At 43.7% G+C, this 26,962-nt stretch overlaps 1 protein-coding gene across 2 annotated transcripts in view; it reads right to left on the bottom strand.

Annotated features, from left to right (window-relative positions):
- DSP (desmoplakin) overlaps nt 1-22,925 on the bottom strand; it is a 45,428-nt gene extending 22,503 nt beyond the window's left edge. The window contains exons 1-7 of one of the 2 annotated variants that reach the window (XM_038584125.1): nt 22,729-22,925; nt 10,450-10,552; nt 8,318-8,466; nt 7,424-7,598; nt 3,242-3,370; nt 2,234-2,284; nt 745-906 (exon numbers count right to left, since the gene is read on the bottom strand). In XM_038584125.1, the coding sequence (XP_038440053.1) occupies nt 745-906; nt 2,234-2,284; nt 3,242-3,370; nt 7,424-7,598; nt 8,318-8,466; nt 10,450-10,552; nt 22,729-22,910 (951 nt within the window). In that variant the 5' untranslated portion in view covers nt 22,911-22,925. The remainder of the gene's footprint in view (nt 1-744; nt 907-2,233; nt 2,285-3,241; nt 3,371-7,423; nt 7,599-8,317; nt 8,467-10,449; nt 10,553-22,728) is intronic. The other variant, XM_038584124.1, reaches the window with a different exon arrangement.
- Nucleotides 22,926-26,962: the final 4,037 nt, after the last annotated feature.

The raw sequence follows: 26,962 nt of genomic DNA, 5'->3' as shown, positions 1-26,962 counted from the left end.
GTTTAGCGCTGCCTTCGGCCCAGGGCATGATCCTGGAGACCGGGGATCGAGTCCCACGTCGGGCTCCCTGCATGGAACCTGCTTCTCCCTCTGCCTGTGTCTCTGCCTCTCTCTCTCTCTGTCTCATGAATAAACATTTTTTTTTTAAAGACCAAAAAGGATGTCTGAGATCATCCCATACATGGCAGAGGCCACACTGGTGACATTTCTTGTCCAAATCCACACAGGTAAAGTGATAGCGACAACTAATGCTGCAATTTTCTAATTCTAGGTTTTAATCCACCATCCTACTGTACTACACACACTCTGGGATATCTGAATGCATAATTCTGACCCTATCTACTCTGTTCCAGGATGTTAAGCAATGCATTGCCCCTCTGAAGTCACCAAAAGGGACACCTGGATGGCTCAGTGGTCGAACTTCTGCCTTTGGCTCAGGTCATGACCCTGGGGTCCTGGGACCGAGTCCCACATCAGACTCTCCGTGGAGGGCCTGCTTCTCCCTCTGCCTATGTCTCTGCCTCTCAATCTCTGTCTCTCATAAATAAATGAATAAAATCTTTAAAAAATAATAATAATAAATAAATACAGTCACTGAAAATCTTCAGAAAGAAATGGGTTTTCGTGACCATTTCAACAGAGGCTGAATTACAAGTAGCTAAGTAATTGCAAGGCCATTCATCCCCACCTTGGGGCCCTCCCATGCGAGAGCCCCACATCCACAATCAGGAGAGGCAAGCTTACAGAGAAGGCCTCCTGCTTCTGGGCAATGTTGGTGTTGCGGTCACTCCAATCATAGAGCAGCTCCTCTTCCTCACAGTCATTGATCCACATGATCTCTCGGGACGTGGCCTGGATGATGTTCTGCAGCTGTCGTAGGTGATCCATCCTCTCAAAGGATGCTTTCTGCACAGGAAGTTCAAAAGTAGCATTAGGATAAAGCAATGCACGTTAATGGTGTTCTCTGCAGATTCCATATATAAATCTGTGTGGTCCCTTTTACATAAATTAATCAATCAATCACACGAATCAAGAAAATGTTCACTGACTACCTAGTACGTAAAAGACCCATCCAAACTTATAATGAACAAGGGAACAATTTTAGATTCAATGGAATAGCCTAGTTCAAAAGGGTCTTGATTTAGACACTGATGTTTGGGTTCATTAATTAGTTTCAGACTACAAAGGGAAAAATGGAATCTTAAAAAGATAAATCAAGCTTTCCTGCCCTTTTCCACAACCCCAAAATTCAAGGTACCATTAGTCACATCCCAGATGTAAGAGGACAATTGTGTCACTGCTAGCCACATTATTTAAAAAAGGATCACTGCCAGGGTCCCTGGGTGGCTGAGTCAATCGAGCGTCCAACTCTTGGTTTTGGCTGGGATCATGATCTCAGAGTCCTGGGATCAAGCCCTGAGTTGGGCTCTGCACTCAGTAGGGAGTCTGCTTGAGGATTCTCTCTCTTTCCCCCTCTACTGCTTCCCAAATCAGGCTCTCTCTCTGTCCCTCTTTAAAATAAATAAATAGGGGCGCCTAGGTGGCTAAGTCGGTTAAGTGTCATGATCATGCTCAGGTCATGACCCCAGGGTGCTGGGATCTAGTCCCACATCAGGGGTCCCTGCTCACTGAGAAGCTTGCTTCTCCTACCTCTTCCTCTGCCTGCCATTCCCCCTGCTGTACTCTCCCTCTCTCTCTCTGTCAGATAAATAAATAAAATCTTTAAATAAATAAACGAACAAATAAGGATCACTGCCAATGAGAAAATATTGAAAAGGTGAAGATAGGGTGACAAAAACAGGCCAAAAAAATGGCAATAGCTCTTCTTATCAGACAAGTGAATTGATTGATTCCTACTTTGTCATAAAATGGTGATGATGGTCTAAGAAACCTCTACCTAGGGAATCAAGTCTTATTTCTGCTTATACTCCCTAGATCACAATTCACAAGTGGAAAAGCTTTATTTAACTACAAGTATTTAATAAGTGCCATCAACATGACACTCAACTTACAAATAGAACAGCACCAGGTACTGCCTTCAGGAAAAAAATCATCTAACACTTAACTCACTTCTACAGGAAACCCAGCAGTAGAAATGAAGGTAGCACCTACAGGCCCTAAGTATATTTCCAGGTGCTCCCACGGTCATTAGGTGCCTCAAGCCCAGGCAGTCTCCATTTTTTTTACAACAGAACTGAACTGAACACAGAGACATAGAAATAAATCAGCTCACCAGCAGGTTTTCATACTCCTCTTCCAACTGGTAGATCGCAGATTTCTCACGCTAGAAGACGACAAACGGCAAGTAATTATTTAACTCTCCTTGTGGGTTTGTGTACAAACAGCAGTCCTTCTAAATCTCCTTTTTATCAGATAATGACTTCAGATCACTCCATAGAAAGTAGTATTTGCTCTATAAAATCTTTTTCCCACAGCAACCTTTTCCCAGTTGGACTTAAAGGCAAACCCCCCACTGGTCTGGTGGTGCCATCCCCACAAAGTAAAGAAAGGGGCTCATCACTGTCACTTAAAGACTCACTTGTTAAAAAATGTTAAGTTTGACAATACAATTTAGGACTCCCTAGGTCTTAGAGAAAAGAGGCAGAAATGTGGTCAGATACTCAGGTGGACAAAAATAAAGGGAGCAAAAAAGGCAGAAGAAGTGAGGCTATCTCTGGTTTAAGGAAAGAAACGTAAGGGATTTAAAAGCACGGAGATCTAGGGGCAACCAGGCACTTAAAATCAGGTGATTATTTCAGGCTGTAATTCTTAATTCAGCTTCAAGCCAGCCCTTTCAGCAAAAAAAAAAAAAAAAAAAAAGGGGGCCAGGAAGAGACACAATTTCCCTTACTAGAAATACATTTAATTAGCACATAGGAAAGGATTCGCCAAGCACACAAAACTGATTGTTGTGCTTTCTCTATTTGAAGAGATATTATGCTTTCAGAAAAAAAGAAATAAAAAAACCTACCATTCCCCAAAAATATTCACCTACAAACTACACACAAATCCATATTGTATGTACCCTTTGCGTTTTGTTCACCTCCGGGGTGAACACAATCTCTTCTGGGTTTATCTGAGTCCACTTCCTCATTTATGAAATGGGATTTTTAGAAATTTCCAGTCTGTTGGAGAAGAAATCTTAGGCTAACATTTCAGACAAAAACACCCAGGATTGAGTAACTACATAATCCTTTAGTATGCTTTTTCAAGACTCTAAAAATAAAACATTTCAAAGTACCAGGTCAGCCTTGATTTTGTCCAGCTGCCAGCGATAGTCCCCGATGGCATTGTGGATGCTCCTGTGGCTGTTGATGTGCTGCTCCACGGAGGCCAGGTCCACGCCCCAGGCCACCATGTCCATCTCCGCCTGCCAAGGGAAAGTGTGCCCTTCATTTCCGGTCCTTTGCAACTGATTCACCTTACCCCCAGCATCAGGGGTCAGAGCAGCAAGGGACATACATAGCTTCCATTCAGATAAAACTGAAGGTGTAGATATTCAATATTTTCAAAGCCAAAAAAAATTTTGTAAAGGCTTGGGATTCTCAAACTGCGAACAGAGCTTGCCCAATCCGTCCCACAACTTGTTGGACACCAGCTCAGCATGGCCGAGGAGAGATGATACAGGAATGAGATCCCTGAAAGCTAGATCATGTCCACTGAAGAAAAAATAAAATCTACCTGTGAACATTCAAGTGATATGTGTGTGTCTAGAACAGATGTGCGTATATCTACATGACACAATGTTAGAAATTACTAATAGAAGTTTCTATATTATTTTAATCTATTTTAATAGATTTTAGATTTTTTAGAACAATTTTAGGTTCACAACAAAATTGAGCAGAAAATACAGAGTTCCCATATACCCCTTGCCCTACACACGCACAGCCTCTTCTACCAATATCTCATATCAGGGTGGCATATTTATTACAATCAATGAATCAACACTGACATATCTCAATCACTCAAAGTCTATATATGCATGTAGTTTCACTCTTGCTGTTGTACATTCCATGGGTTTTATATTTAATTTTGAAAGGCAAAGTGATACACAAAAATGAGATCTTCCCCCCAAGATATTATAGTATGTGCTCAGAAAACAGATGGATACCAACTGAGCAAGCTGAGAGTCTTCAGAATAGATACCCAGGAACCCTACACAGCCCACTGATCAGTTCTGGACACATCGCAAAAATGTGTATCAAGAAGAATAAAGAATAAGCTCGCAGAGAAGTGCAGAACTTCATGGTCATTCTCACTGGCATGACTCAACCACTCTAACTCCTTTCGCACTGAATCCACAAACCATATTCAGTCATTTTAAACTGTGCATCAGAAAGAGCTCATTAAGCTCAGTCATGTACTATGTCCCAAGCTAAACAGCTGACCTAAACCTATCTCTCATTGTTTATTTCTTTAAATTGTTTTGATTCCCATAACTGTTGACTCTTTAAATTCAGCATTTGCCATGACCTTTCAGGATGCCAAACTCCCAATGGCCCATTTCAAAGAGGAGTTACTACACAACATACTCAAAGCTCATTGCAATTCATGTTGGCAATATGAAGGGAGTGGATTTATGTCAGCTCTTTAAAAAAAATTAAATCGGACTTTCTAATTTGAGTCTTCCCTACCTCCAATTTAAGAATGCCACCCAATAAGAATCACCCATTCTAGTCCACCAGCCTATTATCTCATCTTTCTTTTGCATGAGCTCATGTAAATTTCCAAATCACCTGTGTCATCTCTTAGAGCTGCCAAGGGCAAACATTCCAGTCTGGTGTTGCAGCAAGAACATAACACACATTGTTCTAAGCCACATCCATGTTCTAATACACTTGGCGGGCCTTCAGAAAGGGGAGCCATTTCAGTCAGATCACCTAGGACTTTGACCTTTCCCTGGGCTGGCTTCGGCTTTAAAGCAAAAACAGGTGAGCGCACTGGGACGTTAATGAGATGAGCCTGACCAGGCTCCCATGCATGCCCCTCATTACCAGCCAGGTGTATAGTATCTGACCTGTGCATCAGCAGAAACACAAATCAGGGAAACAAAACAAAAAACCTGGCACAGGAGATGTGTGACTGCCTACTGATTAGTGGCTGGGGACGGTGCTCCCTTATCAGCTGGCCGGGCCAGCAGCTCAGTCTCTGGGGAGTGAGAAAGAATGCAGGCTATGCTAGGGGGAAGAAGGATAAGAAGAAAAGGGCCCCAGAGAATCCCAGAGCAAACAGGCGGTTAAGTGATAAAACTACTTTTAGTTCCTCTGGAACCCTGGAGGCCAGCTGATCTGAAGTGCATTGCTCATCGATTGCACCTATTAAAACATAAACACAGAACTGAGATGATCCACGAGATAATGCCACTCTCCAAAATTTAAAAATGCTGAGCCTCTGAGACCTAGGGTTCTCACCATGCTACACTCAACGTGAATGCAGAAAATGACCAATTAGGAGCTGTCATTTTCTATAACTGTCATACTAAGAAGAAATGAAAGGATTTGATGTTTCGTAAGTAATTTGGTTCAAAGGTTGTCTCACCTACCGTCGCTTAAGATGTAGTTCAAGCCCTATCAGCTCTGCTGAGCCTGCTTTTCAGGGCTCCTTTCCAGAGACTGGAGCACCACCCCCCGCCCCACCCCCCCACAGCCCTAGCTGAGCAGGATTTTATTGCAGCTCAAATGCCATTAACCCCACACTGCTCTGGACAGAAATGTGGCATGTGGGGGTACATGTCTCGTTCTCGATCATACTCATTGTCAGGACTACAAAACATTACTTCTGAACACATTTTCTGCTAGGGTGCCAATACATATAAAAAGCTCATGAAATATGTGTTCCAAGATCAAAAGAAAACCTGAAAACACGCCAACAGGACTGTACTTTAGGTTTCTGGGATTATAACTTTCTCCTCTATAAGCCCCACCGTCTCTAACAGTATTGTACGGTCTTTGTATTAAGTGGAAGAAAAACTTAGCTGACTGAACACACGGCCAGACCCATAAGCCTTCACCACTTAGGAAAGAACACATACAAACAATTTTAAGTGGTTGAGAAACTTTAGAACCATTGCTCAACTGGTCCAACAACAAGCAATAAAACCAATACTTCTCACAAGCACAACCACACGGCATCACAAATGATGTCTGCACAACTTATCAATCTAACATATCCACCTTCTCAAGAGAAGGATGGCTCATGAACACCAGGTTTTCATTATACATTTCCCATCTATGTGATTATGGCATATTTCTAATGCCACCTGTTCATTAGAGGGCATAATGACCACATAAAACAAAACAGTCATTAGCACTGGAAAACACTTTGTAGAAACCACAGTTGTGGGGAAAGGCTCAGCATATACTTTGGTCACCATTATTTCACTCCCCTCCCACAGCTGCGACGTAATGATTGCACAAGAAGAACTGATACCTCAAAAATATAAGGTAAGCAGCCAATGAGCCCAAACCAGAATATCCAGTTTTACTGTGTTTCCAGCTGCTCTGATTTAACATTTTAAATGAACATCCACAACATTTGTTTTTTAAGTACCTGTCAGTAACACAGCTGAGGTCACTTACTAGAAAAATAAAATATTTTAGCCCATTGACTCCAACACATTTTCAGGTTGTGAATGATAAGGGTTAGATATTCAAAATCTACTAATCAAATTATACAGGCTAAATGTTACCTGTGCCATAAGTTGTGACTAGTAAACAATGAGGCTGATTCCCTAAGCCATAAAAGGAAAAGGGGAAAAAAAAACAACTGTATGAAGTTTTATATGAATATTTTTATGTGAATATATTCATATTTTATATGAATATATATATTTTTATGAAGCCTACAATTTAAAGTGTGTATGAGGTGGGGTGCCTGGGTGGCTCAGTGGGCGAAGAGTCTGCCTTCTGCTCAGGTCATGATCCCAGGGTCCTAGAATTGAGCCCCATGTCAGACTCCCCACTCAATGGGGAATCTGCTTCTCCTTCTCCCTCTGCCACTCCCCCTGCTTGTGCTCTTTCTCTCAAATAAATAATTAAAATCTTTTAAAAAATAAAGCATATATGAGGTAGGGCGCCTGGGTGGCTCAGTCGGTTAGGCATCTGACTCTCTGGCTTAGATCACGACCTCAGGGTCATGAGATTAAGCCCCACGTCGGGCTCCACACTGGGCAGAGAGCCTGCTTAGGATTCTCTCTCCCTTCCCTCCCCAACTTGCTTGCAAGCACGCACACTCTCTAAAATATAAAAGATAAAAAATAAATTGTATAGGAGGAAAATATGGAAAACATCAAGTTTCTGCTGCTAGCTGAGGCCCCAGACCACCCTTTGGCCAAACCACTGGGGCTGACCCTGCCACATTCTATACACCTGCGCCACTTGGGCTTGGAACATTCGAGAACCAACCTCATCTGGAAGGCACTTACCCTCTGCTGCCTCATCCACCCCAGACATTCACTGGTGAGGCGCTTGGTGAATTCATCCCACCCGGAGCCACTCTGACAGGTGTACCCTCCGCCACCCTTGGAGCTGGCCCTTCGGACTCGAGGGACGCTGATGGCTTTATAAAGAGCTCGCATTTGCTCCTGGAGCTGAAGCAGTCTGAAAAGAAAGGAAAACAATCACACCGTGGCAGGAAAACAGCCTCTGACCACACATTCTGGACAAACGTCCCCCTTTCTGAGTCTCCTTTGCTGTCAGTACAGAGGTCACAAATGTTTTATTTGAAGAATTCTTTTCCTTACCACATGACTTGAATCTCCATCACATACACATACCTCAGCATTATGATGCTCAGAGCCTGAAGCATCACAGAAATCATACCTGGCTTGGCCTAACCTGATAGCACCTTCTGCTTCCCCTTGAGTTGCACCCTGGGCATCTGCCTTGTAACCTGGGCCCCAGGTACGGTGACAGCAAAATCAAGACTGCCTGTCTCCACTTTAAACTGCTCTCTGACTCTACGAGTCTCATTTTTATATGCGTGAAACTGAGCTCGGCTTGGTATTGGACTCTTGAAAGTCAAATGCTGCACCAGAGGCTGTTGCTACTCCCAAATGGAGGCCCAGTTAACATCTTATGATAAATTCAATCCTTCGAGTCTTTTCAAGGCAGCTTTGTGATTCCCCATAAAATGGAGGCAGTGAGTTTAGTCCATCGGTACACAGTAGCTACAAAATACCAAGTAAAGCAAGCCCTCGCTCTGGAAGAGCTGTGCTTCCTTCAAGGGAAGACCAGGCCGTGGGATGGAGCATAAGTGGGTGTTATGACCTTCTCTCCATGAGGCCTGCCTGCATTTGGCTCAGTGGTAAAGGAGATACCTTTTCTGATAAGCATCACAGGGCTGGCCCATCTGTCGCATCTCTCTGATCAAGCTATCGGTAATTTCCATCTGATCATTGGCCTGGGCAAAACATTCATCCAATTCTCTGCTCCGAGACAGCTGTATTCCATCTCCATATTTCAGCTCCTACGTGAAAGAAACATGTGGGGAGAATGCTTCACTTGTGTTAATGCTGGAGAGAAAAGCTTCACTTTTGTTAATGGAAGCAAAAGCTTCTGCTGTGAACTTAAAACAGTCTAAGTTTCCATTTTGCATGTGACTGGAAAAAAATTCCTAACTGGAAATTACCTTATGAATTCGAGACAGGGAGGTAAATACAGGAGGCTTCATGAAGCAAAATTTGCGGACTGTATTTTAAATCTTCACTAGGCTTTTAAAAGTATATTTACGGGACACTGTCCTTTCCCGTCCTTCAATGTGTTAAACACTATCTTTCATATTTACAAAGAACCTTCAACCAATGGGAATTGCACAGGAGTAAGAACACTGTACTATTATACTGGATAAGGTCTTTTATAGACAAACTAAGCTTTTCCAGAGTCTTATAGGAACACAGCTTTTTAGTTCATAAAAAGGAAGCTATCTAATTCATTGCATTGGGGCAATCAATTTCCTGCTTCTGATGATGCATTACCCTTATGTGAGATGTCACTTTTGGGGAAAGCTAGGTGATGATGGGCACACGGGAGGGCTCTGCATTATTTTTACAACTTCTTGTGAGTCTATAATTATTTCAAAATTAAAAATTGTTTTAGAAATGGAAACCTTCTTTCCATTGCATTGTCGATGCAAAAGACTGCTGCTTCGGGGCCATATAGGAGCTTGCTCTAGAATTTTACATTTGCCGCTTTAATTGGGCTTCAGCCAAATGAACTTTCTCTTAACAGAAATGGTCGCAAATACGCTATATTTCCCTGACATTATTACACTTCAATGCGTGGAAGTAAAACTACACTGAGAACACGATGCCATGTACATTTTTAGAACCACATGTAAAACGTTTCCATAGCCACTACAAATCGTGTCCAGGTCTGGGGTATGCATGTGTTCGATATTAACTTGCTGGAGCCTCCCACTTTGCTTTATGGAAAGGAATCACAGCTCTGTGATGAGTAGGTTTCTAATCAGACACTTGGTATAACCAGAACTAGAACCAAGCTAGTTTGCTGAGCCCCAAATATCCTTTTATATAGACTAAAGTGAAGTTATTTTTTTAACTGGGTAAAATAAACCAGAACCCACCCCAATCTGTAATATTGAGAAATTAGAACTGTAAGATATTCTCTAAACAGAACACATAAAATTCACTTGGCTAAAATCCCTCCTTTATATTTAACGGGGACTTTGTGATGGGCCAGATTCCAGGTTTAACTCCTACATCACTGTCAGCATCCAGGAGCCTGGCACCCAAGGCTTTCATGGGAGATACAATAAATCAGGGGAAAGAGAAAAAAGGCACTTATGGCCCCACCATTCTCTAGTCTATTTTTAGTAACCCCAGAGCAAAGGTGAATGCTAGCTACCGTATTTTAAAATAAACACTTGACACATGCAACAACCCAACATCCATGATTTCTAAGCCTGTTTCAATGAGAACCTAAGCTAATATCCAGGAACATCACAGGGCTTTACCACCATTTTTCCTCAATTTTCAATTGCATATTTTTTCTTTCTTTCTTTCTTTTCTTTTGTATGTGTGTGTGTATTTCTCAAACGTTGTTCTCACAATATGTTAATTTTTCCTGAAGAAAAAAAAAAACCCCAAACTTCTTAAATTCATGGTGTACATCACAATCCAGGGACATTAACCTCTAGGAAGGGAAAGCATTACAACAGTTACACAAATAACAATAAATGAGGGGTTGTTGCAAATCCAGAAGGGGGAGGCAATCTGTCATGTCAACATTTCTTGGGGAAAAACTATGTGATAACTGGTCCTCCTTGTTAAACCAACATTACAAATAGGTTAAGAAGATATATATCCCCTCTCTAGTCCATTTCTAAACCGTTAAGAATACGAAGGATGGTAGTGAATGAGGAAGCACAGGTCAGGACAGTAAGTCTACGCTAACTGGGAACAAGTCACATGTGGATGACCCTCCAGCTCACCGGCTGCACGATCAGCTCTGCCCGCATCAGACAATCCGAGCAGTTCTGTAGAAGTTCCTGGATAGTGTTCTGGTTCTGGTGCCTGGACATCGTACCGGTTTGACTGAGGAAGCAAACACAAAAAAACAGACATGAGATTTTTTTTCCCCTGCCAATTTGGATATAATTTCAAACTTTCAGAAAAGTTGCAAAAATGCAACAAGCGCACAAAGGTCCTGTAGGTCTTTCAGCCAGATTCCCTGTTAACATGTTTGCTTTATCCCCCTCTCCTTCCCCTCTCTGTATGTGTATTTATGTATATGTAGACTTGGCTGGACTATTTGAAAATAATCATAAACTTTTACACCAAAATATTTCAGCATCTGTTTCCTAAGAATGAAGACATCCGATGGTATAATTGGTACAATTATCAAAATCAGGACATTTAAAACTGATTGAATACCGTTTTCTAATCGATAGACCATATTCCAATTTTACAAATTAGCCTGATAATGTCCTTTACAGCAAATTTGTTTTTTCCAGGTCCAAGATCCAACCCACAAATATTCCCTTAAGTTGTAAAAACACGTTTCGAGCAGCTTATCTATCACCTTTTCTGCTTCATCTCACAATAATCGACAATGTGGGCTATCTGCACAAGTTCCTCCAAAGGAAAAGCCTCAAGGAATCCGACCCAGAACATCAAAGTTTCACTGGCGAGTCTGGCTGCAGAAAACAGTAGGAGGTGCAAAAAGAGCTCATTCTACAAAAATATCTTCTGCAATCACAGTACAAGAATGATAGAGAAATACGGTGTCAGGAAATTGATGGGAAATGTAAACAACTTGATTGCAAAAGCAAGCCACTTTTCCTTTCAGGATGACCCTAAGGAATATTTTTCTCTACAACGATAATCACCCAAATGTACATCTCAAATGAAACACTTTTTTTAGAAAAGATTTATTTGAAAGAGAGAGAGAGAGAGAGGGACACCTGGGTGGCTCAGTGGTTAAGTGTCTGCCTTTGGTTCAGGGCGTGATCCCAGGGTCCTGGGACCTGCTTGTCCCTCTGCCTGTGTCTCTGCCTTTATGTGTCTGTTATGAATAAATACAATCTTAAAAAAGAGAGAGAGAGAGAGCACGCGCACAAGCAGGGGGAGCAGCAGAGAAAGAGGGAGAAGGAGGCTCCCGCTGAGCAGGGAACCTGATGTGGGGCTCCTTCCCAGGACCCTGGGATCATGACCTGAGCCGAAGGCAGAGGGGGAACCCACCGAGCCACTCAGGCGCCCCGAGACACGGTCCTGATAGATGAATGGCAAAAACCTTAAAAAAAAAAGGTGGTAAAAAAAAAAAAAAAAAAAAAAGGTGGTAGATATGGATGTTTCATGTTTTAAAGAAACAGACTGCAAGAATTTAACATGCTCCAGATAGAAGTAAAAAGAACAATAATAAATTAATAATAAAAAAAAATCTTACTTGTTAATTTACCAAGATACATTATGTCACAGCACGGCCTCCTATAGCTTAGTTCAAGAGAGACTTCAGACATGTTAAATTCTTGTCTAATGTTCAGGAAAAGGCCCCTGAATGCACTCCAAGAAGCCTGAGTTCATCACAGGGCTCCAGGGCCACCCAGGCCCCTTCAGCCAGGGTCGGCCTGTGCACCTGCACATAAAACTGATGCCTCGGGATCCCTGGGTGGCGCAGCGGTTTGGCGCCTGCCTTTGGCCCAGGGCGCGATCCTGGAGACCCAGGATCGAATCCCACATCGGGCTCCCGGTGCATGGAGCCTGCTTCTCCCTCTGCCTGTGTCTCTGCCTCTCTCTCTCTCTCTCTCTGTGATGATCATAAATAAATAAAAAATTAAAAAAAAATAAATAAAATAAAGCCCCTTGTGTGATAAAGCTCTACCCTCCACCTTTAAAAAAAAAAAAAAAAAAACAAAAAAACTGATGCCTCTTTCACATACTGGACTTTTTCTTATGCGTGCAGGTACCTGCGTGTGGGGATGGGATGGGGGGGGGGGGGGTCCTGTGTGTGCTGTAAAGAAACATTTTTACTGTTTAAAAAAAAAAGGGAGGGAAGTTGCAAAACCCAGGCTATATGATGCACAGATGGGGTGAAATCGCAAGAAATTTCTCCCACGGGGGCTGATTCTGCATCTCCTCACACTGGGGAAGCACCAACTTTCTCTGCCACCTCTCTGCAGTTGCTCCCTGGAAGCGAGGCTCCTCAACAAGCCAGCACTAGCTGATGTTTGTGGGTGAGGAATCAAGCTTTCCCTGGGAACCACTCCCGGATGATGACACGGCTCCCGGGGCAGGCCTAGGCAAAGTGCCGCCCGAACTGCCCACCTCCCAAAACCAGCACACCCCACCCCTCACCCCCCTGAATGCAATCTTCTCTTCCTTCCACGCAGAATTATACAGGAAATCTGGCACATTAGATCGCTGAGATGTAAGCAGGGCTGCCTCAGTTGTCAAAACTTGTACAAAATTCCAATAGACTTAGAATCACAGAAAATAAATTCAAGAGACAAAGGAAAAAAATGAGGACATGGGTAAGGAGTTAGGAAGGCCCCGTGGAATTATATTTGTTTTCTTTCTGGAAGGAGGATGAAAGTACCTTTGTTCTGAAGCCTTCAGTGATTGTTTTCAGCAATCTGGTTCAGAGAGTGAGTCCCACAAAGAAAGCCAGTCCCCAGTAATTAAATGAAAGGGCTACCTCTTAGTGTGATGGAAAGTCAGAGTCCCTTAAATGATTTAATAACGGGCTGTTGTAAAAAGTATCACAAACTGAGCCGGAAGACAGAGCTGAGAGGGGAAACTGGGTGGAGGGTATGTGAAAACTCTCCAGTAGCTTTGCGACTTTTCTGTTAATGTGAAATTATTCCAAACTAAAAATATATTAAAAAAAAAAAAAAAGCAAGGAGGCCAACTCAGCTATGAATGAATGGACCAAAGTGTACATCTAAATCTTTTTAAAAGTGAGTTTATGACACTAAACTCTAAGTTGATTGGACAACAAAATATAAAACTCACCAGCTTCTTTTAAACCAGCTATTAGAGTAGTAACATGACACAGAAATGAACTGTATCCAGCAAAAAAGGAGGTGAGGAAGTTAAATAGTGGCTTAAAATACTGGTGGACTTTCTACATTTTCCCCCTCCTACTTTTAGAAGACATTTGTCCAGAGACAACTGACCTCTCTATAAATTTAGATGCCACCTTAACTGCTTCCTCTCCCATATGTACATCTGAACTTAAACAAAACAAAAACCAGGTAATTGCATATGTTGCTAACAATTCTAAAAAGAATTCTTGATGCTTCACTAAAGGACTTGCCTATGATCACCACACATGCCCTAGATATCCACTAAAACCCTATATGTGTTGCTTGGCAATTAGGTGAACAGATCAACAACGGAACAGGAAAGAGAAATGCACAAAAATCGAGGCTTTTTAAGGGTCAAAAGGAAAAAAAAGGAGAAAGCTAAGTGTGAGAAAACAATGTAATGAAGAATCTTTGGTCTTGCTATTTGTTTATAGGAACACAGGCTCTGATGAACCAGATTCCATCCTACACACAACTTCTCAAGACTTCACCTGGTTCTTAAAGCAAGATCTGCGCATCCCAGCTTTCATCTGTAAGAGCCTCACTTCAGTCTGAGGTCTGGCTAAGTAAGAATGACCTTGGGAAATAGGGCTAGGTAAGAAAGGGAACCAGGTGTAGGCTTTTTCTAATAGGTCGGTGCACCTGTAAAACAAGACAGAGGAAGGGAGACTCAGGCCCACTGACATTTGGTGACTGGGGGGAAAGAGAACCCACTTTCACATTCAGTTTGCTTCTCTTTGGCCCAAAGGAAGATCCAACATAGAAATAGTTGTACGTAAGTCAAGGAGGAAGTGCAGGCAAAAAGAGTGTGACTCATGGAGTCTGTCCAGCGTCACACACTCAGCCTTTTGCAGCTCATGACAGCCAGGAGAGCTGGCTTCAGGGAATGTGTGTGTGTGTTTGAATGCTGTGTGCCATTCAAAACTTTTTAAGTCAAATGACATTTTTTATCGACCACATAATAATTCTAGAACTTTTGTTTGTATCAGGAATTTCTAGACCTTGGTTTTTCTCATCTGTTAGGTTAGGTGATACCTAAGATTTCTTTAGCTCACTCTTCTGTAACTCTGTCTTGTGAAACTACCAAATTCAATCCTATGGAGAATACTACAAACATCTGTTCTGTCTAATGGCAACGAAATTTCCTCTTCAGTTCATCGGGTGACTGGGAAATGCAAGATTCTATCAGAGATGAAGAAAGAATTTTCAAATAAATGTACACATTTAGGAAGCATAGAAAGATTTTTGAAACCCTTGGCCTCAAATAACTTTTCAATAGTCATACCTATAGGTGTGCGAGTGCAGAGATTTTAAACCGTGGTGGGAATTGAACTAACAAGCTCAAAGTTCAATTTTTAAATCCCATTTCAGTGGCATGGAAGATGAAAAATGTCATGGGAACAAAAAAAAAAAAAAAAAAAAAAGCCCACAAGGAAACAAAACTCTCTTGGGTCAAGTCTTATCAAAAAAATCTTGACTTCTAAACTAAAATGAATAGCTGTCCTTGAAAAAAAATAACATTTTTCCTCAATAGTTTTTCACCTTTCTGAAATTCTGGGTGTTATCTTCAAACTTATGAAGGCAAATGATTCATACTACAAAGAACCTGCCTGCACAAACATTTTTTTTTTTAATTCATTCTAAGACTTGTTTAAACAAGTAATGGCTCTAACAGTTTACATAAAGATCCTTTCAACAATGGCTGAAAGGAAAACACGTTCTGGATTTTAATTCAAATTTTAAGAACAGAGCACACGAATATATCAACAATGTTAGAGAGCTTTCTGTTGTATTTTAGTACTGCCAAATAAGTCTTTTTAAAAAAAAAATAAGACTTCAAAATTATTGTTTTAAGATATTAGTTTAACACCTATTGCCAAAAATATTATTGGGAAAAAATACAAAATCAGTATTTTGAACAGAGGCATGCAGCATTACAAGGTAAAACATTTTTTTTCTAATGCTTACACTTTTTGTTTTTAAAAGTCATTTTAGGGCAGCCTGCGTGGCTCAGCGGTTTAGCACTGCCTTCAGCCCAGGGCGTGATCCTGGGGACCCAGGATCGAGTCCCATATCTCACTGCATGGAGCCTGCTTTTCCCTCAGAGGCCTCTCTCTCTCTCTCTCTCTCTCTGTGTCTCTCATGAATAAATAAAATCTTTTTAAAAAGTCATTTTATAATAATCTGTACTGCTCATTACACAGGTGGCCCATGCCAACAAATTCTGCATTTCTTTTTGTGAATATAGTTTCTCTCCTATTGGATTCCTTCTCTACTCCCCCCCCCCCCATCTCCCCCCACCATCTTTATCTTTTGCCTTTCTTTTGTTCATTCCACCAACACAGGATCCTGAAAGGGTACCAGCAATGTCTCTTTGTGTATTCAGGTTCATAGAATAATGGCCTTAGAAAAGCTCGATAAATATTTGTTGGAAATTAAAATGACATGATGCATTAATATTGATCTTAAGGCCTAGTTGCTTAGCTCTTAATAATTTTCAAAGCATTTTAACATATACTATTTTGAGTTTCTTTAAAGAATCTTAAGCAAAAAGGGGGAAAAGTAATTGTTTTTACTTTTTCATTTAAGGGCAATCTCATACCTCCAAGAAACACCAAACACTACGCATTCGTGGAAACGTCAAATATCCATCCTTCGGAAGTCACAGACCAAATGCTGCCTCCTCTGGAGCTCACTGTGTTCATTCACACCTCTGCCCTCATTCTGTACTATTACTCACACACCTGTCTATCCCACTCCTGGAGAGCAAAGTCCTACATCTAAGTCACCCATGACCCCTACAAGCACGTACCAACCCAGTTTCGCATACAGAAGAAGGTACTTAATGCATAATGGTTTGGTTTAGTAAAGGTGAAGAAAAACAAAGGTAAATAAAAGACTGGTCCAAGGCTATACGACCCCCATCCCCATCTCATTACCCGGATTTCCAAAGCCAAGTCAGGTAGTGTACTTGTCGTGTCCCCTTACCCACCCCCCATTCCCACCCCGACAAGGTGCAAATAGGGTTTCTTTTCTATTAAGTTTTAGAAAGGGAGCCTCCTCTGAGCTTTGTTTTTCTCCTTACCCCGGGGTTTTGGAAGCAGCCTCTAATAAAAGCTCCACTTCCTTCCCATGTTTATTATTTTCACACTGCTTTCGGTGGATTGAAGCACATTGTGGGGCAAATGGATCCCATACCATGGACTTCATAAACACTTTGAGGTCAAGTAGACTAAGAGTCCATTCCCTGCTCAGCCACTTCTGCTTGTATAGCCTGGGACTCTGAGCAAATGACTTAGATACACGGTGCCTGGAGTTTCTCCATCTGTAACAGGTAGGAACACACCCACCTCCTGGGGTTGACAGAAAGCTTAGGAGGAGCCAAGAAGATCTGCAAAGGCCCGCAGAATTCCCAATTCCCACCGCTGCTGCTGCTGTTGCTGCTGCTGCTAAGATAGGATTCTCAGATTTCAGTTATATTTTTCATTTTGTGTTTTTAGTCTCAGTGAATCATTCTGAACTTAACCCAAGGATGTTTTGCATCAAATTAGGATGGGGTGAGAAGGAAAAAAAAAAAAGATGAAAAAGAAGAAATGGATTAGGTGTTAAATATGAGGCATTTCAGAATAATTTTCCAAAAATTATTACAAGACCTGGAAATAACAGTCTGAGGCGATTCAAAGAGTGACACATTTTAAGAGCACGAAAGAAACTTAAGGGATAAGAAAATTCAGGAAAGGATGCGCTCTTTTCCTTCATTAACTGGGGATGACACATGTATACGTGCTCCTTATAAACTCAATGCCACAATAAGGATTTCCATTTTGAACTGTTCCCCTATGGAAAACCTCCATTCATTCTAAGGCCTAAAAAAAACAAAGTCATTTACAGGTTATCTGGTTATTTATGAAGAAGCCAGCTCCTTTTTAACTTTTTCAGGTGCCAGAAGCAAGGGATGTTAAGTTCGAATGTCAAAAAGTTTAATTCCAGGGGCACCTGGCTGGCTCAGCTGGAAGTACTGGGGATTCTTGACCTTGGGGTAGTGAGTCTGAGCCCCATGTTGGGTATAGCTATTACTAAATAAATAAATAAATAAACTTGAAAAAAACACAAATATATAAAATGGATTTTTTTAAAATGTAATTCCAAGCAGGAACTTGGGCCTAATTGCTAAAGCATCATCATTTTCACGAAATGTAGATTTCACCTCACATTCGTGAGGTCCTTGCAGGTCCTCAACAGGTCCAGTCCCAGGTGCTGGTGATAAGATGTAAATCGTCGGGCTGCACTAACATTTTGCAGGATGCTGCCTCTAAGGAGAAGAGTCTCAGGGTCTTCAGGGCGGTGCCTTCAATATCAGAACCACACCTATCACCTCCCATGAAGCGAAAGAGAAAAGTGAAGGGTAGGGCAGTGCCCTGAGCACCTGGCCTCCAGACTGAAGCACTCCTTCTAGAACCTCCTCGTCCGGAAAGACTGGTTGGCTAAGGAGTGAGACTCCCAAAGTCACACCCAAGCTCGCCTGTGCTCCACCCTAAGCAGTCAGCTCTGAGGCACCAAGGGGCATCAGCAGCGTTTTTCCTCTTTCCCAAGATATTTTCAGTCACCTGAACAGCGATGAAACTCTGCCCATATTTAGAGGAAAAAACTCACTGCTGTTGAAAGCTGTTGTGTAGATCTGACCGACATGAGTTGGCTCAATGTGGCATCATACTGTGTTTTTTCCTAAGCAGATGGAAACCCTACTGGAGCATTAACAAAAGAATATGACGGTTATGCAATAAATATTTCACAGGAATGCAACCGACTGGAAGAGTTTATAAGCACAAGAGATGAATTCTAATAACCAAGGTGTGATCTGGTCTCGATCCACTGTAGTATACTGGATTCAAAGGTAGCTCAACCAACTAACTATCTGTGTGACCTAAGCCAAGTCATTAAGTGACCACTTTAACCTCAGTTTTCTATTTGTAAAATGGGAAGTTTGTCGAGGCTTCAGGTAACAACGTGCGTAAGATACCAGGCGCATCACAGGTGTTTGCCAGGTAATGGTAACTCTTATTAGCCACCAATCTGGCATTTTTATAAAATAGGTAACTTACTCAAAGTTAATAACCATGTTAAGTGTTATCTGCCATAGATTAAGCTAAACTGAATCTCACTTTGCAATCGCTTCCCAGAAAAATATTTAGAAGATCCATGCTGTGAGTCACTCGACTCCAAGCCTGCTTTCTCAGACTCTCCCTTGGCCCTGCCCGTCCAGCTCTCAGCTGCAGCTGCCAGTCTACCTGGCCCCATCTACTTTCCTGTCCCAAGGCTAGGCCACCACCCTCAGACTTTCATCACCTCTCTCCTTCACTGCGCGATTGCTTCCTGAAGTCAACTCCCTCCCCTTCATGCCACCCTGCACACTGCTGCCACAGAAACAGGCCCACAGCTCACTAGGACAGTCTTATTTCCCTGCTCCTTCAAGGCAGGAGACTCTCCCTGGCTAGGGTGAAAACCTGCACTGGCTCCCCTCTGCCTATGCACACTCCCCAGCACGGAGTTAAGGTGTCCCAGGCTCTGGCCCTTCGTCCGTATGTCTTACTGCTTCCCACTTACAGCAAAGGCTCAGAAAGGAGACTTGAACCTGTTCCCGGGTTTGTCACCTCCCAGACTTTTCTCATACTTCCCTCCCCCTGGAATGCTCCTCTGCTCACCCATCTTTACCAGCTGAAACACTCACAACTCTAATTCAGCACCACTTTCTTTATAAAATGTCACTAGTGCCTTGGCTATACAGATGTTATTTTTTTTGGAAGCCTTTGAGTCATTGGTACCCTCCTGTCTATTATCCTTTTGTATTATACTGTTTGTTTTCCTTTAAAGACCTAGGTTCCTTTCAAGAAGTCTGTATTTTCACCTTTGACTCGCCTAACACACAGCAGATGTCTAGTATTTGCTGAATGAATGAATGAATGAGTGGACTTGAGATACTTGCATTGTTTAAGTACAGGACTGTCCAATCTGCTGCAAAAAGATACATGGTCTAGAGGCACAGGCTGACAAGAGGGCAGAGGTGAGTAGCCCTGGATAATCCCGTCAATGTAGCCATGGCTAGACTATGAGATTTAGGGCAAGTCTTACTCGACTTATCTCCAAAGTAGAAGAATGAGGTTTCTTTCTGTACACCTTTGCACTCTCTCCAGCTCTGAAATTCAATGCAAATAGATGTGAGTAGCTCTTGCTAAGAAGCTTCTTTTTAAAAGGTAGTTTACAAAAAAAAAAAAAAAAAGGCTTCTTTGTAAAAGATGGTTTAAAACAAACTTTATATCAAGTAGAGATCACATGTATTTTGGTTTTGAAATCATGAGTTCTGGAGAAAAGTAAGAATTTTATAACCACATATTTCTGAAGGTTAATGACTATATTTGGCTTCTAATCCTCCTACAATATCCACACTTTGATCAGTGAAAGATCCAATTGTAGCACTGTCACTTGGCCACCGAATTTCACTACAGATTTATCATTTCTTTTAACCACAGGAACAAGGCTATGGTAGTTCTGCCTTAATTGAAAGCCCATATTCATAGAACATCCTATACAAGCAATATCCACAGTTTAAATTTTCAACAGTGTTCTCTCTTACATCATCAAGCATGTAACATTTACCAAACTTTAAAGTATTAAATAAAGCAAAAGAAATGAAAGCAGCTGTGATTGCATGCAGCCTAAAATAAAGAAAACATGAAAGACAGGTAGGCAGGGAAGGAGGGAGAACCATCAACGAAATAAAGTCTTCAGAACTGGCAAGTGTTATTCACGTAAAACGCAGATGCAGGAAGATGTTTTAAAATCCTCTTAAAAAGCAAATTAAAATTTGAGCTCTTTACACACTCAAATTATATTTAGGGAAAGGTTAAATACAAACACTAATTATTTCAAATGTTTTAAAATCCTCTTAAAAAGCAAATTAAAATTTGAGCTCTTTACACACTCAAATTATATTTAGGGAAAGGTTAAATACAAACACTAATTATTTCAAATCCCGATTATTTAAAAAAAATCAGACAACAAAGTGGCAGTTTTTTAAATAAACAAGCTTAAATTCAACCGGTTTTTGTGCTTTAGAAACAAACAAAAAACCCTTTATTTAGAAGAACTTTTGGCCAGAAAAGCACTTATTAGGTTCTTAATCCTCATTCAGAGGGCAGTGGGGTCAGAGATGGCATCCCACTTCTTCAAAGTAACCTGCCCTGAAACAACAAATCCCTCTGCACAAAACCATGCAAAAAGACCAGAAAGAAAAGTGTGGGCACAAGCCCCGTCTCTCTCCAGTCAGTCATCGTTTCTAAAATGCAGAAGTCAGCAGTTGCAGGCAATTTTTTGTGTGTGCTAATTTTCTAATTCCAGAAGATTCAGACAGCACCAGTGGCCGGCCAGGAGTGCTAGGAGAATCCCCATTCCTGGATCAAGAAAGAACGGCCCCACGCTGACTCCAGCCCCCAAGCAAGACTTCCTGCGGCCTAGGTCAACATCAAAGCAAAGAAACACCAGTCCCCCCAAATTACATAATTCAAAACGTCAGTCTGTTTTCCCTTCCTAGCGAGATGTAAAACTTGACATCATTTATCAACAGGCTTTCGATCGGAAATACAGAATGCAAGAAATAATGCTCTGGGACAACACTGCGCCTCCTCAAAATTTAGTGTTTCAGTGAAGAATCGTCAAAAACCATGTATCTGTACTCAATTCGTTAGCTGATATAGTAATTTCATTACAAATTTACCTCCACAGGAGGCCGAGGGAGTGAAATATTCCATTAACAGTAATATTTATTGTCAACCTAAAAAAATCAGGACTCTAGATAAACAGAATCATAGTTTAAAAGAAAAATACAAAAGATAAATAAATAAATAAATAAATAAATAAATAAATAAATAAAACACTTGGTTCACAAAATGCCAGAAAAAAATTGCTGCTGAAGATTCCTTGCAGAATCCTGACCTAGGTATAAACGTGTGGGCTAAAGGAAGGTGCTTCCCAAGTACAAAAAGTCTAGGAGGGGAGATTAAAACTAGATTTAATTGGTTGGCCAAGTTTTAAAAAACAGAGAGAGAGAGAGAAACCAATTGTCAAGATGCTGGGGGAAAAGTACATCAATACATCGAGGCCGGAAACAGGTCTTAACTTGAGTCGCCGCTGCCTTCAAAAAGTGCTGGGAAAACAAAAAAACTCCTGGAGCGTGTTCAGGTGGCTCCTCCCCAGCCTCAGGCCACAAGGCAGGGTGAGTGACTTTCTGGAAGGCGGGGCGCAGGGGGGCAGGGGGCGGGCAGGGCGCAGGGGGCTGGCGGGGGCCTGGGGGGGCGCGGCCCGCGGGCTGCCCCGGCTCCCGTGGGCTCCCCGAGTGCAGCCCCGCGCCCCGAGGACCTGCAGCCTCACGGTTGCCCCCCATCCTCCCAAGGGACCCCCGCGATCGGGCGCCAGGAGGCCCCGGAGGCGCAGACCCTGCGCGCATCCCGGCCCCCTCCCCCCCCACGGGGCACCTGGACCCGGACAGGCCCCCGCGTCCCGCGCCCGCCCTCGGCCACCAAGACACCGAGGTCCTTCCTTCTGGGCTGTTTCTAAAGGAGGGAACAAAGGGCGCAGGCGCTGGGCCCCGGGGCGCCCGGGAGCCGCGGTGCAGCGAGACCTTGGGGACCCGCGCGTCCCGGCGGAGCGCGAGCAGCCCCGGGGGTCGCGGGGAGGCCGAGGCGGGGCCCTCTGGGGCCGGGAGGTCTCGGGCTAAGCCCCCAGCGGCGGAGGCGCCCCGAGGCCGAGCCGGGCTGCAGGACAGGCCGGAGCCCGCGCTCCTTGGCTGTCGCGCCTCTGCGTGCAGTTCCCCCGACCTCGCACCTGCGGCCGGGATGCCCGGGGGCCCGGGCGCGCGGGGGGTGCAGAGCCGGAGGCGGCGACCCCGCGGGCAGCCGGCCCCGTGCGCCCCTCGCCGGCCGACCCCTACCCGGCTGCAGGCAGGGCCCCGCCCCCGCCCTCGCCCTCGCACCTGCGGCGGGGACAAAGGGGTGCCAGGCGGGCCGGGCGCGCGGGGGCGGGGTGCCCAGCGGGAGGCGGCGACCCGGGCAGCCGGCCCCTCCCGGCTGCAGGCACGGAGCGCTCCCTCCGACGTGGCGGGCTCGGGCGCCCCCGGCCGCGGCCGGTACCCACCAGTAGCCGTCCGAGGTCTGGTCGGTGACGGTGCAGCGCCGGGAGTAGTACATCCTGCTGGTGCCGCCGCCGCCGCCGCCGCCGCCGCAGGTCGCCTCGTAGCGCAGGTCGGGGCCGGACTCGGCGCGGGTCATGCGGCCCAGCGTGTTGATCCGCGGGTGGGAGCCGCCGTTGCAGCTCATGTCGGCGCGCGCTCGGAGGGCGGCTCAGCGCCGCGGCATAGGCGAGGCGGGGCGGGCTCGGAGACGGCGCCGGGCGCGCAGGGAGAGGCCCCGCCGGGACGGGGCGCGCGGGGCGCAGCAGGAGCGGAGCTGGGGCTCCGAGGGCGGCGAGGGCGCGCGGGAGCCGGCGGCGGTGCGGGTCGGTGGCGGCGCGCGTCTGCTCCCCGCTGGCACCCGGCGCCCGGCCACACCTGGCGGGTTTCTTCCCGGGGCGGGGTGCGGCCTCCCCGCCCCGCGCGGGTGTCGCCGACGCGCCCGGGCCGCCCCTCCCCACCTGCGCCCGCGCGCGGCTCCGCCCTGCGCCCCGAGGCCGGGGGCCGGGCGGGGGCGGGAGCTCGGGGTGGGGGGGGCGGGGGCGGGGGCGGGACGCGCGGCCCCGGCTTTTCAGGATTCCCGCGGGCCCCGGGGCGGAAAGCAGCCGCGCACCCAGGCCCCTTCGACGGGACGGTTACTTATGAAACATTTACTTTTTGCCAATCCCTGGAAAACAGTGCCAGCCCCAGCTTTGCACAGAAACAGAACTGACAAGAGCGTGCTTAGCTGGTGAGGTGTGTTTGTTTTTGTTTGTTTGGGAAACTTTTTTTTTTTTTTTTTGAATTTTCCTTTATTCCCGTGATGCAGAAAAATTGTCTCCGAAATTCGATTTCCGACGTGTGAAACGAACCACCACTTGCTGGAGAAGGTCTTCACCGTGAATGATTAATTTCTTTGGAGTGAAGGTGAAGAGGAAAACATGACCCATTTTTTTTTCCCATGCAGTAAAAAGGGGGAATATACATGGTGATTTATTTTATTTTGACTGCTGATGGTCATTTTGAACAAGAAATTGCGAAAACATCCACCTCCGGACCCGGTTTTCAGGTTTTGTAAAAGAGCCTTAGGAATGTTTGTCTCAGGCGCCTGAGCGCCTTCTCCCTAGACCCATCCCTTTGAAAAGTCAGCTTTTCCCACAAGTCAGTGGCCTTCCTGGGACTTCAGTCTGAGAGCAGCAGCGAGAACCCTGGACAGAGATCGTCTGCTTGGTACAGATGAGTAACTCTGAGCCAGAACATTCCAGCGACTTGCTCTGGGGCCCCTCCCAGTTAGGTGTGAACCACACTGTAGTCTTTGTGACCAGGGTTGAGGTACAGACCCAGTCCCAGTCAGACCTATCCATACACACACACACACACACACAAAAACTGCTTTTAAAATTTGGAAAACTAAAAAATAAAAATAAAAAATAAAATAAAATAAATAAAATAAAATTTGGAAAACTGTTCAATTACACTTTAGTAAACACCACTTAAAAATCTCCATAATAAATATTTGTCACCTTCCCAAACAATGCCCGTGAACCTACCTTCTTTACAACATATTCTGAAATGTTTGTAAACTGAAAAAGAATAAAAATGGAACTACATTTGCATGTCCTAAAGGGAGTGGGGGAGTTTTCTAAAGGTTAGCGTGTTTTAGCACCCTTAATCACACCTCACTTTTTAGGTGTAAATCTTCCACAAAAACGTGCTCTTCTTTTTCTTCCCTATTGCCCACAGAGTTGACCAGATTAAATACAATGAGATAAAAGTTTGCTGCTGTTAGCACACTCAGTAATTCCCATGACTGTCTCAATTTCCACTCCTTTTCAATAAATGCGAAAGTGATGAAATTCAAATGATCATGCAAACTCTGATGTACAGACAAGAATGGTGTTTCTTCTGAAAATTGAATCAATGGCTGATAGTCAGTATCAGCACAAATGGTCCAAATAACCATTTGAGGTGTCAGTGCATAATGCACATAATTTAATTTAGGGTGTTTTGTTGCCTCTATGCATCTCATTTGTCCAGCAAATAATTATAACCTACTATATGGGAGGACCGATGTTAGACTTTGGAAAATACAAAGATGAGTGAGGCATAGTCACTGCCCTGAAAAATATAGTAAACCTTCAATTAAAAAAATTCAGGGACTCCCTCATTCTATAATGTGTAACGTGTAACAAGAAGGTCATGCAATTGCACAAGAGAATTCTCCTTAAAAACAAGACATAGGGCAGCCTGGGTGGCTCAGTGGTTTAGCGCCGCCTGCAGCCCAGGGCGTGATCCTGGAGACCCGAGATCGAGTCCCATGTCAGGCTCCCTACGTGGAGCCTGCTTCTGCCTCTGCCTGTGTCTCTGCTTCTCTGTGTCTCTCATGAATAAGTAAATAAAATCTTAAAAAAAAAAAAAAGACTTAAGTAATTCTACTTCTGTGATTAAATCTTCCTTTTAAAAGAAAAAAAAAAAAAAGACATATTGGGGCACCTGGATGGCCCAGTCGGTTAAGCATCTGCCTTCGGCTCGGGTCATGATCCCAGAGTCCCGGGATCAAGCCCTACATTGGGGTCCCTGCTCATTGGGAAGCCTGCTTCTCCCTCTTGCCCTGCCTACCACTCCGCCTGCTTGTGCTCTCTCTCTCAAATAAGTTAAAAAAAAAAAAAAAAAAAAGAACAAGACATATCTACCTAATTCACATTGGGTAGTCCGGAGCCTGGCTACACATAGACCCAGCCACCACCCAGACTCACAGAGCTGTTCAATCTGTTTACAAAACAAGTAAAGAGGTGGAAAGTACAACCTACCAACTATACACCTCTGGCTACCATTACTTGGTAGCCTGTCCTAGAGCTTCCTGAACTCCTTTAGGTATTCCCAGGAAGGCAAATGGCTCCCAGCTAATGAAATATGCCAGGTTTGGGAAGACAATGGCTTCCATTTATCTTTCTTTAAGGATAAAGGGAGATAAAAGGATGACATAAAAGATTGACATGATAGATGGAATCCAGACATATACACATTAGTTGTCTAAACTGGCTCCTCTCATGGAAGGCCCCACAGTGAAGGTTGAGAATCAAAGGACCAGAGTTCTGATCTTATGCTACAGTTTACTTGGGCAAGAGCTCAATTTCTTCATGTACAGAAGGGAAATACTACTACTTACCCTGCCAACATTATAATATGTGAATATTCTTGAAAACGGAAACATTACATAAAGCTGAGGTGTCACCCAGTAAACCAAAAGCTCTTTGCTAGATGGAAACATTAGCCTTTAGCGTTTTTGTCTTTAATCTCCCATGAATCAATAAAACTCCTTCTTGCAGACATTTAACATTCATTCACTTAAAAAGCAGTTGTTATTAAACATCTACTATGCGCTTCACAATAGGCCCAGCACTGATCATATGAAGATGAATAAGGCAGGGCTCCCTTTCTGTAAGATGTCAAGCCTGTGATAGGAAAACAAATAATTCCTGCACATTCGATACATTATTACAAAGGTATCTTTATAGAATAGTGGGGTACAGCAGAAGGGTTCAGCTTATTTCTTACAACCAAGTTGAGAAAGTGCCCAATCCAAAATCTGGCAAAGTCCTCACCAGCTCACCTGACCAAGGTCAGCTGTTTTTCTTCCTGCCACTTGTAGATACGTCCCCTTGTACTGTTAGAGACAGATCACTGACATGTAACTTTCTCTCTGGCTGACCTTGGAGATAACCTTGTGGTTAGTAAGAGGCATCCGTCATATCCTGAGTATTATTTTTAAAACTAAACAGAGCACCTTGATTTCAATGAGATTAGGAGGGATCATTTTCTTGCTCAAAATCCCATGGGAACTCCCTCATCTCTCTTTGTTGGTGAAATGATATCCCTTGGCCACAGAAAAGATTTACAGCTGGTGAGTTAAAATAGCCTTCCTGCCTGCCAGGGGAGCAGTATTTGAACAAATCCAAAGTACCAAAGCTAAGATTGGAACTATGATGTGAGGTAGAGAAAATGCCTATTGAAATAGCAGATGACTTAATTGGGGGGTAATTATACATATCTTTGTCCTTTCTTTCTTATGAATAAATTAGAAACCACCAGAAATAATTAAATCTAGGTCCTCAGTATCCCCCAAATAAGACTGATCTCTCATTCTTAGAGTTGAAACTGCCCATTGAAAAAAAAGCAATTTGATACACCACATAAATTTCATTCCAGAAATAGGAAAAT

This window comes from Canis lupus, chromosome 35 (assembly GCF_011100685.1).
Source record: "Canis lupus familiaris isolate Mischka breed German Shepherd chromosome 35, alternate assembly UU_Cfam_GSD_1.0, whole genome shotgun sequence".
NCBI lineage: Eukaryota > Metazoa > Chordata > Mammalia > Carnivora > Canidae > Canis > Canis lupus.
This window is presented reverse-complemented; position numbering and strand designations above follow the sequence as displayed.